Source organism: Homalodisca vitripennis, chromosome 1, assembly GCF_021130785.1.
Source record: "Homalodisca vitripennis isolate AUS2020 chromosome 1, UT_GWSS_2.1, whole genome shotgun sequence".
Taxonomy (NCBI): domain Eukaryota; kingdom Metazoa; phylum Arthropoda; class Insecta; order Hemiptera; family Cicadellidae; genus Homalodisca; species Homalodisca vitripennis.
Window position 1 is genome coordinate 45443308 of NC_060207.1, and position 18287 is coordinate 45461594.

The 18287-nt window shown below is 33.9% G+C and overlaps 1 protein-coding gene across 1 annotated transcript; it reads left to right on the top strand.

Annotated features, from left to right (window-relative positions):
* Nucleotides 1-8714: 8714 nt before the first annotated feature.
* On the top strand, nucleotides 8715-18014 carry LOC124360613 (gamma-interferon-inducible lysosomal thiol reductase-like). The gene is made up of 6 exons (XM_046814372.1): nucleotides 8715-8766; nucleotides 12288-12371; nucleotides 12662-12799; nucleotides 14264-14467; nucleotides 16549-16698; nucleotides 17834-18014. Exons 2-6 carry the CDS (start codon nucleotides 12306-12308, stop codon nucleotides 17918-17920), a joined length of 645 nt encoding a protein of 214 aa, XP_046670328.1. The 5' UTR covers nucleotides 8715-8766; nucleotides 12288-12305; the 3' UTR covers nucleotides 17921-18014.
* The last annotated feature ends 273 nt before the right edge of the window (nucleotides 18015-18287 follow it).

Sequence of the window (18287 nt, forward strand, 5' to 3'; positions counted from 1 at the left end):
CCGGAATGAACATTCCAAAGTGCGTTGAACATTTCGGTAACCGTATTTAATATTGTTAATGGTGGTGAATAAACGGAAATTCAGCGACAGTAGTGGTGGTGAAATAACTGAAAAGAGCCAAAACTCTTCCCAACACTCAGACCTATATTCTTGCTGGGAATTTTTCATACGAATAAAGTTTGTCATTTTCTTGTATATACTAATTATGTATTATGTGGAATAAAGTGATTTGATTTGAATATATAACGCGGAAGAGACATCAACGCAATTGCAAAATTCGAAGTCTATAGAAGTTCTGCTATTTTCTCTTTGCCATCATGGGTTTTCTAACGTTCAGCAAAATTCCATGGAGTATTGCCTGTATAAAAATTAAGCTTAATGCAAAAAATTCCATTATTTTATAATTTGATGAAACAGCCAGAAAGAGTACTAAAAAGGCGTAGTTCTCTCTTTAATTTCATTGGCTGAGCGTTTGCGAAGCCTATCACTTAATGGGACTGACAAAAATTCTCTTCTATCTGCCTGTCTGTCCGCACGATATTTTGAGAATGAAATTGCCCTATGGATTATTTTGTATAAAACTTCATTTATATAATATATCGATGATGGTGCATGTCACACCATACGAGCTGAGCGTTAGCAAAGCATAACTTTCCCCAGGATTCTTGAAAAAAATTAAGCTTTAGATTAGGAATTTTGTATATTTTGATATTAATAAAACGATTGGTACAATTCCTCCATGCCTGACTGTCTATTTGTCCGTTTTATGGAGACTGTATAGGAAACTAACTGATCTATAGACTTAAACTATTACATATAACTTGTGGTATTAATATCAAAGTTCGAGTTTTATTATTTTTATGAATTTATAGTTTAAATGTTGTATGTACTATTGTTAAGAACCTCACAGAGCCTTCTAAAAATCGTGACGTTGTCTGTCTGTCCGGGTAATAGGTTTTCATAGAAATGTCGTACAGACTAGGAACTTGGTACATATGTACCGCTTTGTCCAAGGAAAACCCAATTGATTTCGGGATCGAAAGGTCAAAATTAAAGTTAAAAATGAACATTTTCACATTAATATTCTGTGCACAAGGTATGAACACGTCAAAGTACAATAGTTTGACAAAAAAATGCTAGTTTCAGTAATCAACTGCATAAACAATCTTTAAGGACACTTTTGTTTCCCACAAGGTTTACGCTACTAGATCTCCTGGTTCTACAGATATTTGCAGAAAACTGTTAGAATGTACAATTTCACTCATTTCTTCACCATTCTATAAAAATCTGACACTTTTGGGTCCTGCAATTTTGTATAAATTATTATTAGAGTATAGAACACATTGACCTAAAAATGTAGAACTGTTTCTGAAACTTACGGTTGGAACTTAATTATATTACACTCAAAAAGGAGTTTCTTATATTGAAATAAAAAGTTACAAATAAATGTACATTTTAAATTATTTGTTTTCCATCTCTCGGTCTGGTTTTGTGTTTGAATTTAGATAAAAATAACATAAAACCATTAATAATAACATAACAACATTAAGAAACCAGATTGAGATAATGCATGCATTTAGCAATTCATATACGACATTATGTTATTTAAAAGTTATTCTGTTTTATTAAGTTTCAAAATTGTGGTCATTTACATATTTTATGCCAGATTTCTAGAAGACTATTAGTTTTAGGCAAAATACAAAGGGAGTAAAATTTAGTGCCTTTGATTAAGACTATAAATAAAGATTTTTTGAAATCAGATACGAAACAATGGAGGTATGGCCTTATGTTACACAAAACAGTCAACGATAGAACAAAACAAACTAAGAACGATGTAACATATTGGATATAATTATACACTTTTTGACAAATTATCTTGATCATGGCAACAAGAAAAACTCAACAAGGCGTCGGAAATATAATTCTCTCGAAACAGCAGTGTGGTCATAAACGTGCAATAAATTATATATATATTGATAATTTATTAATTATATATAAATAAATTATGTATAATTTATATATATAAATTTTATATATATATAATAAATTATATATATATATATATATATAAATTATATATAATATAAGGACAAAAGATTAAGGAATTTATCAGCTTTAAAATTTGTACAAGTATAAATGTTTTGTTGGACCAACCCCTCCTGAAATATAGACGAAAACCCAAACACCCCGGGAACCCCCTACCCACTTCTTGCGTAACTTTAAGTATATTATACTACTAGGCACCCCGAACAACATCCAGTAGTTTTGTTTTCCGCTAATTAATTTTCTTTCTAGAATCATTCGTTGATAGGGTTATGGTTATTATAAGAAAGTGCAATGGAACAATCTCAAACGAACGCCAGCTGAACGCTCTGTGCTACTGTTCTGAGTACTGAAGATTACTGTTACCGGATAGTAATTAGTTTCCGTACTAGACGTTATTAAAAAAAAAAAAAAAAAAAAAAAAAAAAAAAAAAAAAAAAAAAAAAAAAAAAAAAAAACATGTATACTTTATAAGAACAGCACAATTATAAAAAAATAGTATAACATTTCTTTACTTTACAATATTCAAACTGTATAAAATGTCAACTCTGCGAGGGTAACATATCACACAGATTGAAACATAACTTTATTTTTAGAAATCCTGGAGGAGAAAAGTTTAAATAAATACATACAAGATATATACAAAATTATAAAAATGTCTTATCAGTTCCTATTGAAAATTAGCTTTCATGAAGTAAAGTGAAAAAACCAAATGAGAATATTACCCCACAATCCAGGATTTTACTAATACTTCAGATCTTATGTAAATACTGTTAATAAATATTAATAAGCCGTCGCATATTTTTCTATACTCAGCTTCTATTCAATGTCTGCATAAACGTTAATACTTTTGAAACCATAGGAGATAAAATGTACAAACTTTGCACAGTGTTAAATCAACTACGTTTTTATGCAAAACCCATCAAACGCCTACATTTGGGGGACGGTCCGTGGAGAATGTTAAAAGAAAATAAACACCAGAAAATAACCAAAACTTTAAATGCAAACCTAGGTCATTATACATATTTTAAAGGTATTTGTTAGTAAACATAATGCTGCAAACTACTTTTTAAAATATTTGTTCATCCCAAAATGACGGCTATTGAAACAAGATTAATGTTTAAACTTTGACAGATGCCATTTTACATTTGATAACCGTTTTAAGAATTATTCTGCTAAAAAATGAGCATTACAGGTGCTGCTTAATCCCTGTTTCAAGAAGACGAATTTGTTTCAGCAAAAGTAAACTGTGAATTTTATTAAACTAAAATAAATTCCACTTTTTACGTTTAATTTGTAAAGCTAAACCTACCGATGTTTTAATCTACAACAGATTCCCTGAAATGCACAAGCAACTTGACGTGAAACTTCGGGATCGATTGGGTAAAGAGTTGCCGGAACTGAACAGCAATAATCTTCTGTTTGACTTCAGAGCTTGTTTGATCCAAGTCAACATTATTATTACTTCACATTAACTTCTATCTCGGAGTGTTTACCTTCAACAAACATGACGTATGCTGACTTGCTGGACTTTTACTTCCGCCAAGATCAAGATTATGTTAACAACTCTTCTTTGTTTTACCTTGGTTTTTCATTACGTAATTCAACCTTTAAGGTTAAATTAGCTGGATGGAAGAGGGCGTTATAAAAGGTAGGAAACTAGACCATGGAAGATAACAGTTTAGATAACATATAATGTAGTACAGACAGAATGATACAGAAATGATAGCTTAATACATTGACTGCGACGGATGCACATTACTACTATTTTGAGTGTCCTAACATGGGTACTTGACTCGTGTCGCAGTGAAGTTATTAAAATGGAATGGAATGAAAAGTTATTCATAATATTTAAGTTAAATAATCACAAAATTAAACTTTTTAATGCATATTGCTTCATAAATCGCCATTTTCAACGTGTTTCCTCACGTTTTCGATCTTTGAAACAAATTTGCCTTCGGTAAAAAGCTAAAGTTATGCAAAAAAGCTTATTACGGAAATGAAGCGTAAAATTAACGGAAAAATTGTCAAAAAATGAAATACAAAATGTTTGAAAAATAATTGTATATTTTTTTACAATGGTTCAAACGGGGTTTTATATGATTTTCGAGATCCCCATCCATCGATTATTTAAGAAACTATATCATACATATCATATATATCATACTGAAACCTGTGAGCTACTTCCGAGCAGCTTCTAAAACCGTCAACAGATATATAATAGCAGAACGAGAATCTTATAGCCTACTCGTACATCACCATTCAGGTGATGGAGATGACGAGTGCAAGAAGCCGTAGGAACGAACGGTCCTCTCTAGGAAGATATCGGGCAACAAAGAATGTTATGTTAGAATATATCTGCAGCTTTGTTTGCAACATCCACCACTTCAACTGTTTGCAGCTGCAGCCAGTTTTTGAGTTGGTGTCTTCACAAATACTCAAGAAATTGCTGACATAAATACTCCACATTATGCTCGTTAAATGCTTAAATACAATTTCGGAAAGCGTGACGCGACAACACCAAAATCAATATGAAACCATAACATGCGGTATAGTGGATAAGTTTACTTATTAAAAGTATCTATCACCTGTGGAATGTACACTATCACACTTCAAGTGTGTTCGAAACGGGGACTAAGTACCTAGGGATATTGATATCGGGATCATGTTTAGCCTATTAGCTAGTCTTGGGAGTTCTTGAACAATCAGTCGGTTCAGCATGAAATATACTCATATTCAGGTATTACAATATTGGCACTTTACTTAGGTAGCCTACATCCACCTTACGTGTTATATACATCCATATATGTAATGAGGGAGACAGAATACACCAAAAAGGACGCTTCAACGTCGTTCTAATGCTATACAGAATAGGTATTGAAAGACCCTGATCGTTCGAAGGAACAGATTCATTCAAAGAGCAAGAATGTAGAAATGTTAATTAAGTATTAATGGACACATTTAAATAATAATAATAATAATAATGAAAGATTGTATCATGATATATACAGGTTAGATGGTTTTGAAACCAATTTGAGGTATTTTATACTTTAGAGACTAGGGATTATTTTATGGTAACAATATGTTGTTCTCATACTTCTAGTAGGCACGTGTTCCTCCTTTCAGTAGATGGAGTATACACGGCAGGAAGTGAATTTTGATGGTGGTTTGGGTAATTTAAGAGCACGGTAGATTCATTTGCATATACATCCTCATGTTATCTTTTTTTGTTGGTAGGATCGGTTAGACAGCTCCTAATGCGGTGGCAACTCAATACGAAGTGGACTTGGCCTTGTTCTTCAACTCCATGTTACGTATTTTTATACTACGCGTGTTAATTATGTTGTAACGTTATTAGGGTAAAATATAATAATTATACTGTAATACGTTTTCAGTACATGATACGAGGGTCTTCCAGAAAGTAAAGAACGTTTTGTTATAAGTCAATAAAAACAAAATATAAGAGATGAAAATTTATTTATAAATACTTATAAACGTACTCTATTTTTCTACAAAATCGCCGGAACTGTCAAGGCACTTGTTGTAGCGTGGCACCAGTTTTTCTATACCGACGCTATACTGTTCTGCCGCCAAGGAATGAAGCCACGTTTTTACTCCTTCTTTGAGGTCTTCGTCACCCAAAAAGTTTTTTCCGCCTAAAAACACTTTCAACTTTGGAAACAAGTGATAGTCACTCGGAGCCAGATCTGGACTATACGGAGGGTGTCCGAAGATTTGCCATTTGAAAGAATTGAGTTCTGCTTTGGTTCGTGCACTGCAATGAGGCCGAGCATTGTCGTGGATCAGCACCACTTTCGACGACAGCATTCCGCGTCGTTTGTTCTGAATAGCGCGGCGAAGCCGATGCAAGGTCTCGATGTAGGCCTCTGAGTTGATTGTTTCGCCTCTCGGCATGAACTCCACATGGATTAGGCCTTTTCGGTCCCAAAAAACTGTTGCCATCAATTTCCTGGTGTTCAAATTTGGTTTTTCTTTCCTGTTTTTTGTTGGTGAATTCGAGTGATGCCATTCCATTGACTGGAGCTTTGTTTCCGGGGTTCGATAGGAAACCCAAGTTTCGTCACCCGTTACGATGCGGTCAAGAAACGCATCACCTTCTTCGTCATACTGAGTCAAAAACTCAAGAGCTGCTCCCATCCGTTTAGTCTTGTGGACATCAGTAAGAATCTTAGGCACCCAACGAGCACACATTTTCTGATAACCAAGACGTTCAGTCACTATTTCGTGCAAAAGCGACCTTGAAATTTGTGGAAAAAATTCCACTAGACCACTCAAAGTGAAACGACGGTTTTGTTGAATTTTTCCATCAACTTTCGCTGCCAACTCGTCAGTAACGAGTGACGGCCTTCCACTTCGTTCCTCGTCGTGCACATTAGTTCGACCTTCCTTAAATTGAATGCACCATTTTCTCACTGATGACTCGTTCATCGCATTGTCACCGTAAACTGCCTTAATTTGCCTATAAATTTCAATAAGTCGAACATTCTGTGCATTCAGAAACCGTATCACACTACGCAGTTCACACTTGGCGGGATTTTTCAATTAACGCCGCCATTTTAAACTTTCACAGGAGACGCAAACATGACCTCATGGTACCGCTACTCAGCTCACACTGAGGCAGAAGGTGTGGCTGGCTAACGAACAAGCTATCTACCGCGGTGGTGGGGGAACTGCGCCGCCCGTGATGCGCAATCGTTCTTTACTTTCTGGAAGACCCTCGTATTTAGTATAACAGTGATTCAACAGATTAAAACAATAATTACATTATTGTAACTACTTTTATTCAGTTATGTGGGTCTGATGATGTGCTCATCAAGTACGAAAGGCCCCACAAAAATAAAAACCTATATTATTGGAGTGTTTGTTTTATATTAATAAATAATTACATTATTTATCTTCTTCATAAAGATGTTTTGAAACGTACAAGAGATCGGCGGAACGTAGGCGGAATAACATGAGCAATAAATTATTGTGCCTTCGCTCATCCTGCGCAATCAGCCATATAATATCATACAATATTTATAGCTTTGTATTAAATTTATACACAATGGTTATTTATGGGTTACGCCGTCCATAAGTCGTGTTATGTTTCCTATTTACATACATTCTTGAATATTGCATGATGACAAGTGCATCCTTGTGTTATATGAACCTGAAGTATTGTTTCAAAATGTAATTACTGCGCCAATACTTGATTGTCCGGGCCATGACTACTCATTCATACTAGCTGATATATGTTATATATCTCTTTGGTGCAGAGAAATTCATTAACTGAATTTCCTGGAATTAAATAATAAACCGAGAGCCTCTTTGCAGTAAGAATAAAGATATAATATCTAATAGGTCAGATCTGTAAATATGGAACATAGGTTTTTTAAATATCGATATGTTACGCCTATCTTTTTTTAAAGGCGAGATTGATCCATTCTTTTTAAGCGTTATTCTACCCGCACTCATGGATCACTGGCTTGTGCGAGGATCTTATCAAACAAAATAAGGGGACAGGACAGTTCGCCGAAGTCAGTATACAATATCGATGGTACTGTTAAAGATTTCCACGATTACAGGCAGGATTTGGACCTGCGCTATCTAACTCAGCCAAAGTCCCACGTCTTAGACCTCTCGGCCATCAGCACTCCCATAACAATTTCAATGAAGTCAGTTACTATTGAAATATAACATACAACAATCTTATCTTTGTGATTCATAGTATGAATTTCAATGTATTTTATTAAAACGTCCAGAAAAAATAAACCTGTAGAAAAGAATTATGTTTCACCTGTTTTACTTATCCCCCCACTCGTATATTTAAAGCTTTTATTTAAATCAGACGACCACAGTAATTAATTGCGCATCACAAAACCCACTCTCGAATATACTTTGGAATGTAATTAACGTGTATTGGCATGTTTTAACCTCAGGCAGTGTCGTTAATACTTGAGTTTTATCCGTAATTAGCACCATACGATCGATTGTACTATTAGTGCGATTATTCACTATTTATTTAATGAATACTTTCTATACGTTTTAAGTATCACAATAACCTTTCTTTTAAAATATAAATTTGTTCATACTCCTTATTTACAAAATTACTATTGAATAGGAGTACAACAATATTTAGCCTACTATTTTGCAGTTGGCAGTGTAGTGTATTAATACTTATACTACAACCAATTGACAAATGAAGCTGGTATAGTTAATATGAGCAGCAGTGTACATAACTTGTATTGATAATTATTATCTTAATTTTAAAAGAATAAAATGTAATAATTGGCTGAGTGTTTTCACTCTGTTGAATCTCTCCTCCTAATTTCATAAATTAGCACGTGATCTAATAAGGGAACTCTAATATTTTTAAATAATTGTTTGTCAGTTCGAAATCGCTTACATAACAGATATTTAATGTAATGCCTCTCAAAGAACACACTTCAATAATCTGAACTAGGTAGTGGAAATAATTGAGAAGCACGAAATTCAACACCATTATTGATCGACAAGTGATTGATCAAATGAATTATGTAAAATTCCATTTCATGAGGCTTAGTAACATCCAATCATAGATAGTAATAACTGGCATCATTCTAATAAGAGATTTGTTATCAGAAATCAAAGTAGTTGACTCGTGATTTTGATAACTATATCAAAAACAAGTGTTTACAATGGTTCCGTACCAGGTATTGTCTCATTGTACTTTCAGATTTGGTAAGATGATACCTAGTATAGAGTCTTAAAGTTAAAATATAGGAAATTCCTAAGTTTTAACCTCTTAGGATATTGCTAATCATTATTTAATAATATAATTCAAAATTATTTTGTTAATACAGCACACGATTTTTACACTATTCTTAAAATATTTCTCAATATGTACTAAAGAAATGCAGATTAAAGAATAAAAATCGTTTATTGAGATAAATCTTAGATTTCATAATCACTACGGTTGTCTAGAATAAAGTTATTGTGGCTTTTAACAAAGTAATAAAATAGGCAAAAATACTGTAATATTTTTTGTAAATATTATTAATAATAAGATTTCAAGGTGGCCTAACATTTACGAAATTTTTTACAATGAATGCCTTGCTTGTTCTTAATGAATAATAAACACTATTCTCATTTTGTGGTATAATTTAAAATTATTTAAAAAATGGAAATCTTTGCCGACACATTTGAATATGATGTCTTTTTGGGTTCTATTAAGAGAAGAGCAGTATTTCGATATATTATAATTTCGATGCATTATAATTAAACATGATAGGAGTCAATAATATCTTAAGGGGATTGACCGTCTATTATGACTAGAATTAGGACAGCTAAAATACTCGTACATTATCTAACTAAATAATTGAATGAGTTAAACAATTTGTAACAATTTTATAAAAAAAGCTATAATTAATTAGAAGAAAAAGCTGATGTTGGCACCCATTATTCTTACCTGCGTTTTATGCCTGTATACAACTCTGAATGGATCCATTACTATAAGTAATTAGTTAGTAATATATGGTAATTGGATTTGGTAATTGGAACGATTATGTGCTACGGCGGAAACTGCAGGAATATATTTACATACTTGTAATATATAACATCTGTACTACGGTGTTTTTTCGTACAGTACTTAATTACTTAATTTCTTTATAGCAAACGTCAAATTAAGATATAAATACAATAAGCTATAGTGTCCGTAAGGATCCGGATGTAGCGAATTAACAAGTTTTAGCTTGTAAGAACAATGTTAAACATTTAACACTTTTGATCTTAAAGCCTTTTAAAGACCTTGAAGACCTTTTGAATTTAAAGACCGTATTTTTATTCGTATAATTATGGAAGGTGTCTAATTTTAAATATATGATTAATAATATGCACCCAAACGCTTTGGAATTTTCTTGTAAACTTTTCAATATTCATCCGATATTGCACAAAAAGCTTAATAACTTTTAGAAATAACAAGTAAAATAAAGAATGCGTTTGGATGCATATTGATCATACAATTAAAATAAGACATTTTGACAATTCCCTGATGAAAAAGAAGGCTGTACAAGTGTTTTGAAGTTTCATATGATCTTTACGGAACCAAAGCCAAGGGAGCGCCAGTGCAACTCTCTCAAGCCGCTACTTTTGTTTAACATTGTTAAAAAAGACAATATTTTGTTAAATTCAACAAAAATTTGTGAAGAGTATGATTTAGACCATGTCCATACTGTAAATAATATTCTGAAAAATATATTTTGTTGATATTATGTTACAAATTTCGTTGGAAAGAACTATAGAATACTGATACAACCCCAGTAGTTGTTTCCAGGAGTTTTGCAAGTCCTTTTCTGTTCGTTGTTTGGTCAAGAGGCGAAATTTTATTCACACCGGTAATTGCATTTAAAGTGTGTAAGTGTTAAAACTAGTAAATGTTCTAACTTTGGGTTAAAGAGATTAACTTTTAAGTGGGATACCAAAACAAAAGCATTTTCACACAAAAACAAAAAAGTTGGTTCAGAATTAACTGTGGAAACAATTGTTCGGTTGAATTGAAATTTACTCTTTGGAGGTCCATTACAAACATAACACTGTTGCTTTGTAATTATTTAATTTTCAATTGTAGTTTGTGCTTGTATATTAGCGTTCATGGTAAATAAATTAATAAAAGTTGCAAACTTAGCAAGTTTATAACGTTGAAAAGAATATTACAAGTTTTTTAATCGTCATCGTATTTTCAGATGTGGGATTGTTATATTGTAAATATTGTAATTTGAAATATTGTGAAGAGTTATTAGGCCCAGCATAAGCACGTGATTGCTTTTGAACTTGGTACAATCTCCAGATAGGAAAGTCAATTTCCAACTGGGAAGCAAATATGGTTCTTGGGAAAGACTGAACATAGCATAGTATCAATGTTGGGTTAAGCTCAAATTCACCTCCATGTTAGTGCAGCGACACATCAGAGACACCCTGACAAAAAATGTAATGTAATCTAGGTGAAGAGGTATTCTCATTGTCTTATCAGGTGCACCTATCAGAGTAAGGTCTATTTCAGACGCTGCACTAAGAGGAAGGTGAACTGGAAATTAACTCTACTTTAACAATAAATCAACCCTTCCCATCATAGTTGCGTTATCTGTAGATAACATGTTAGCTGAGGTGAGATAGGTGAAGTCTCAGTGGACTATCATTAGCTTGCAATAAAAATACTGCGTTATCATCAGTCCATGTGTTATTCTTTAATACAGTGGTGCCCTCCACATTCAGCGTGTAGTGATCAATGGGCTACCTAGCCAGAATAAAGGCTTTCAGTAGCAAAATGCCTAAAAACTACAAGTCAATATGTCATAAATTACCTTGCCAGTCGTAGCAAGCATTGCTCTTGGTCTACTGAATACCTCCACTGAATCATGATAATTTATCAACTCTTCAGAACATGACAAATCATCCAAGAAGAATTGGAAAGGCATCAAGGGACAGAATGGATGTTGTTAACTCTGACCTAGCATTATAACTGCACTCTATGTTCATCACCTGGACGGATAAAAACACAGACCGGTTTGCATTGAGAACAGATACGTTTAAGTTAATCAAAGACTTTAGATTTCCAACAAGTTACACGATCTTGCTTATAATGGTGCAATCAGTTTCGACAATGTTTGTCCCTACAAAAAGTTTGGTTACAGCCCAAATTACGTAGCAACTAAGGTAGAATTGATATACCTTTTTATCCTACTCTATAGTAAATATTTATTAGCCTATTATACCTATATACCCTTTCTTAAGGCAGGAAAAAAGTAGGCTATTTATCATCCCACAAGGTGTGATAGGAATTTGAAGCAGGATTTAGGGAGATCTTATAATTAGGCCTAAAGTAAAACGGTTAAATATGTGGTTGTGAAATTTTACGGTATGTATATGAAAGATTACTTAAGAACGGAATTTTTACATACATAACATATGTTATTATAATCCATAAGAAAATGTATTATAAAAATCGTAATTTTTTGAAATTAATTTCCTCAGAATAATTATTTTAAACGATTTTGAATTTGAAATTAAAAATACACATAAAAAGCAATTAAACCACTACTTATTTAGTATAAACATTTGAATTAAAATAATCAACGATGTAGAAAAGTTCAAAATTAACAAGAATTATAGAAAAATCTAATAATTCATTCATATAATATTATTTTTCATAAATTTCACTGAAATACAAATATTATATCTATTTAATACAATGATTATATTTTTAGAGAATCTAATCTTTCATCATGTATCGCTTGCTGGTGTTGGCCACGTGTTTGGCCTATGTGCTGAGCTCTCCATTGGAGAAAAAGGTTTGTACAGTTAAAAGTAACAATTATTATTTATTATTATTACTAACATATACTGAAACTACTTTAAATTTAATAATTTATTATATTACTCTATAATTCAAAATTAAACCAGTAGTTAAATAAATAGTTTTTCATCTAAAAATTACTTACAAATTTAGGTTATAAACAAAAGTACATATAGCAGTTTGAAAAAATATTCATTTAAAAAATGTATGGCATTGATTTAAATATAATTCTTTGCTAGAAAAAGTGGAAGATCATTTTGATCGACTCTTGCTGTATTTCCTCAGGATTCAGTGAAGTTAACAGTTTTCTACGAGAGTTACTGCCCTTATTCGATCGATTTCATCGATAAACAACTGTACGGAGCCTGGAACTACTTCAAGAAACACTTGCAGGTGGATCTCGTGCCTTTTGGAAATGCTGAAGTAAGTCAGTGCAGTTTAGATACGAATAAGTAATAATGCTGTATCCGCAAATGAGATTATCGCAGTAAACATATATTTGAGTAAGAACCCACGAGTTCAATACTCCAGTCGAGAGCTGATTGGAATGTGTAAGCACATAACCTGGGTTATCTTTAAATCGGTAGAGACATTTTTTCTAAAAAAAAACTTGATCGTCAGCCGTGTTTGTTGAATTTTGGTGGAGATTGAAATGGGAATGTACTAAAAGAGTTAAAATTAAAACCTTTTCTCAGATAATATTCTTTTTACCTTGGCACATATAAAACCAACAGTCAGACACGAAAATAAACGTTAAATCGGCGTGAGCTAACCGGTACAGAGCTTTAAATTTCCAGTGTGTTTTTGTTTGTTAACTAAGGGTGATATAACTATTATACCACCCGGGTGTTATGTTTATACTACGCGGTTTTTAGTGTATGAAGCTAGGAAAAAATATAACACGAGAAAAGATTATCATATTGTATTTATTAATGCGTTCTATACACCCTCCCATTTTGACTTCCACCAAAGCTAGCAGGCCTACAGATCGATTTAATTGAGAAAACTTCCTCTATCAATCTCAAGAAAGTTTGTGTGCCTATACAGAGAAAATTAGCTCTCGGTTCCGAGTTTATAATCATGAACGGTGGAAAAATATTATAGCAGAGCAACACAACGATATTGGATATGAATCTAATTGTAAACTTTACATTACAATTATTGACTCAGTTTACATACATACAACTGAGACGTAACGAAATTATGAGTTAGAAGTGGAGTTAGTCACACTACTGGCCCTGTAGGCCTATAACTATGATATCTATTCCAATATACTCTCTCGTAAAACAAGCCTCTCCCTCTGTCCGTCTGGTTCCTAGCTACAGTCGTCTAGTAAGTTACGAATGAGAGCCAACTCTCCCTCTGTCCGTCTGGTTCCTGCTACAGTCGTCTAGTAAGTTACGAATGAGAGCCAACTCTCCCTCTGTCCGTCTGGTTCCTGCTACAGTCGTCTAGTAAGTTACGAATGAGAGCCAACTCTCCCTCTGTCCGTCTGGTTCCTGCTACAGTCGTCTAGTAAGTTACGAATGAGAGCCAACTCTCCCTCTGTCCGTCTGGAACCTGTTACAATGTAGTCCAGTAGGTTGCCAATGAGAGGCGACTTTTCCTCCAAATAACTTCCTTCTCAAATATAACTTCTAGTTTTTTAACTAATTGAAGTTAATTTTTCCTACCCAGTAGAGTATATCATCAGAACAAACTTGATTACCAGTGTACTATACTATGTTGAACTCTGTTATGTCCGAAGCTACAACCTGTCTTTTAAAATTAAATTTTTTTAAGGTAATTGCTGATTGGAAACTACAATTAATTAATTTTATAACCTTCACTTGTTTGAGAAAAATTCACTTGTGTTTTCGTCCACTAAACCGAGTCAATGTTAAACAGCAATCGTACGACAAGGGACACTTTGTTTTCACGTGCCAGCACGGGCCCAAGGAGTGTGTGGGCAACATCCTGCACTCCTGCGCCATCTATGAGGCTTGCGGCAAGAAAGGTACCTTGCACTGTCCTGTGCCCAAGCTGAAGAAGGCTCTGAACTACATCGATTGTGTCATCGACCAAGAGGATCAACAGAAAGCTAGCGACAAGGTCTGCATGCCATCTGATTGTTTGTATTTAAGTTATGTTAAAATGTCAGACTGTAAGAAATATTTCGTGGTCTTCGCTATCTGCGAAATGGTCTCTAGACGCTTACTTAGCTGTGTTTTGCCAACATCACAGCTGTGTTCTAGACTATAAACTGTAGATACTGTAGTCTGCGATGTGTAATTTATTTAAAAAAAAAATGAAATCATACCCACTCATAATAATTTATATTTGAAAATGATCAAGAATTGATTTATGTAGCTAATGCATGAATAAGACAATTAGCTATTTAGGTATTATTTTAGCTAGGACAGGTCAAGGAACAATTTGTTGATATACATGTGTAAGATTCAAATTGTGGGTTATGGAGATTTTTAACACGTTGACTTTGGGCCGTATTTTAATAGTTAATTTATGCATAGGAGTAATTCAGGGATTCACAATGTACAGGGTGCGGCAAAATAACCTCCCTATTTTTAAATGCTAATAAAAAACACAGTTTTTTCCAAAAAAACAAATTTATTCATTTTAACTTATTCTATGACATGGGAAGTTTTTTCTACTTTCTTTTAAAAAGAATATCAGATAAGTGGTGGCCGTGGTTATCAATACATTGTTGCAAGCGAATTCTGAAACTGTCGTGGACTCTCTCGAGCATGGCTTGAGGTATGCGCAGAACTTCCTCCCGTATAGCTTGCTTCAGATCTTGCAGGTTTCTGGGGCGATGTTTGAACACCTTGGCCTTTAAGTAACCCCACAGAAAAAAGTCACATGGGGTTAAATCGGGTAATCGCGCTGGCCACACAATGTCCCCTCCCCGAGAAATCAAATGGCCAGGAAACATTTGCCTCAAAATGTTCATTGCTATTCGGGCAGTATGTGCTGTGGCACCGTCCTGCTGGAACCACACATTCTCGAAAGCCCTCTGTTGTAGGGCAGGTTCAAAAAATTCTGCTAGCATGTTGGCATACCTGTTTGAGTTCACAGTAACAACATTGCCATCCCCTTCAAAAAAATGAGGGCCAATGGATTCCACATCGTGATAACGCGCACCAAACAGTCACACGTTCACTATGAAGAGGCCTCTCATGGATTTCCTTCGGGTTGTTTTCACTCCAATAGCGAAAATTCTGTTTATTCACACTTCCAGACAGATGGAAATGCGCTTCGTCACTGAAAAAAAAAAACAACAGCGTCTGGTGGGAGACTTTCCAAGATTATTTGACACGCTTCCATACGACTCTGCCAATCACGTTGAGACAGCTCTTGGACAACAACCATCTTGTAAGGATGGAAATGAAGATCCATGTGTAGAATTCGACGAACACTACGGTCGGACATTCGAAGGGCGGCTGCATGTTTGCGAGCTGATCGTTGAGGAGACTGCAAAACTGATTGCCTAACCGCATTAATGTTTTCTGGTGTACGAGCACTACGAGGTCTTCCACCTCGTTTTTTCACAACAGAACCAGTTTCTCTGAAGTTTTTCACCCACAGCACAATAGACTTGCGGTCCGGGACTGAATCACGAGGAGGAATTTGAAACCGCGTTCGGAATTCGCGTTGAACCATGATAACTGATTCATTGTTACGAATGAACGCTTCGACCGCAAAAGCTCTCTGTGCACTCGTCCACACCATGATGGCGACTGACGACTGGTGCCTACGGGCGGAGCGTCACTTAAACTTCCCACTCTCCTGTGTCGATTGCGGCTATCCCCACCATTCTGAGTGCCTCCCGCTACTCACAATAAAGCAATGAAAATAGGGAGGTTATTTTGCCGCACCATTGATTTTTAGTTAAAAAATGATATGAAAGAGACTTTGCTTTCCTTATACACTTTGGATTTGTGACTATTGAAGAATGTTTTTGTGAAATAGTGTGGCTGTTTTTACATATCAGACGTAAGACTACTTTGGGGAAATAAAACGGGGTTGCTCTGTGAAAGGTTGACATTTAGGATTGAAAGTACAGGTAAAAAAGTTGAGGAAGAATGGGTTTATATATATATATATATATATATATATATATATATATATATATATTATATATATATGCCACTTCATTGTTATGTTTTGTGTAGTGCGCGACCAAGGCAGGTCTAGAGCCCAAGGTCATCAACAAGTGTGCTAAAGGAAAGCTGGGTGAGTGGTTGGAAAGTGGATACGGAAATCAGACCAAGGCCTTCGACAACCCTCCTGTCACATATGTTCCCTTCATCGTGGTCAATGGCGTAAGTACTTGACAATGAGTAAGTTTCTAGTCCTTAGCCCTTCTCTTACACTACCACATGTAGTAGTGCTCCGGCTGCTCTGTAAATATCTAGTGCTTTGCATATACCTAAATCTTCTAAGATAAATATCACATTCGTATATAGTGTAACTAAGAGACCAATTTTGTTAGAATAAGTCTTTTAATCTTTCATTAAAATGTCTGTCAACGTCCCAAACATTAAATGGTTCCTGAGATTATGCAAATGAATAATGTAACAGCTTGAGTTTCCTTTATTTTCTTACTTCTACTAATTTGCAAAACAATTTTGAGTGCTTAACCCCCAACTACAATAAACAAAAAAGGTAATCAAACATAATAATATTTTGTTGCTATTAAATTAAGATTTTCTTAATTAATATTGCCTAAAATTAATATAGCCTACTCGTACCTTCTATCCATAACATTTTAAAAGGAGTTTTTACTGGGACAGTTAATTGAAACCTAAATCCACCAATCCATTTTACTACATGCCAATGTTACTCCGTTATTAATCACAACATTTACAAGTAATTACGTCTTAGAATTATTTTTTCCAATAGAATTTTATAAATTTGCGCACGATTGATGTTAATATATGACATAACAGACTAATGAAAACATATCTCTTAATAGTTCATATTTGAAGTATGTACATTGTTAAAAACGAAGGTGACGAGAAGGCCATGTTGATCTTGCGAATATTCTTAGTTGTGTTGAAAGTGGCAGGTTTACTCAGACAGATACGAGTCAAATCTTGATATCTCAATCTATAGTATAGTCTATAAGTAATTGAATTACAGCACAAGTAAATAGTTGCTTATTTATTACTTAATTTAAAATAAGATTAATACAACACAAGTTTCTTAAATAACTAATGAAATTAATCAATTCCATATAGTGCATAATTTTAATTTTTAATTCACTGTAAAAAGAAAATGGTTTAGATTTTTACTTCCTGTATGTAACTATTTTCAAATATTAATGATTTATATAAATCTTTGTTTTGATAACAACTGCTAATACATGTGTACTTCGTAATAATTTTGATTAAAACCAAAATCATTGAATAGTTTCGTTAACCACACTACACCATTTAAACGGAATACTTTTTTCAGAAACACACAGACAAGATACAGGACGAGGCTCAGACAGACCTGAAGGCTTTGATCTGCACGTACATCCCGGACCAGTGCAAGAAATAGAACTCCGATATCCATCTACTGTAATCCTCCTACAGTAGATTAAACATTAAAGGTTTTAAATAATTTAATTGAAATAAAAATGATTACGTAACGATCAGACTTAAACTTTATTGAACCCTATAAAAATAATACCAACACCAAAAACATAAAAATAAAGTGAACTGAAAACATTAAAATATAAAATACTCAAAAATTGTGAAAATATTGTTATTGTAAGCCTATTTACAAAAATGCCTACTTAGAAAAACCACACTTTTGCTCGCTCAGGTATACCATGGTTTTGGCTCGCTTGATTAACTAATTAATAACAGTTTGTTTTAAGATTGTATTTGAATGGAACTAGAAATAGAAAATTTAGATTGCTCTA

Bases quoted from the DNA above. Each gene is read 5' to 3' on its own strand.
- LOC124360613 (XM_046814372.1), top strand. From the start codon at position 12,306: ATGTATCGCTTGCTGGTGTTGGCCACGTGTTTGGCCTATGTGCTGAGC. The intron at 12,372-12,661 runs GTTTGTACAGTT...GTATTTCCTCAG, and splicing joins GCTCTCCATTGGAGAAAAAG to GATTCAGTGAAGTTAACAGT. The intron at 12,800-14,263 runs GTAAGTCAGTGC...AATGTTAAACAG, and splicing joins TGCCTTTTGGAAATGCTGAA to CAATCGTACGACAAGGGACA.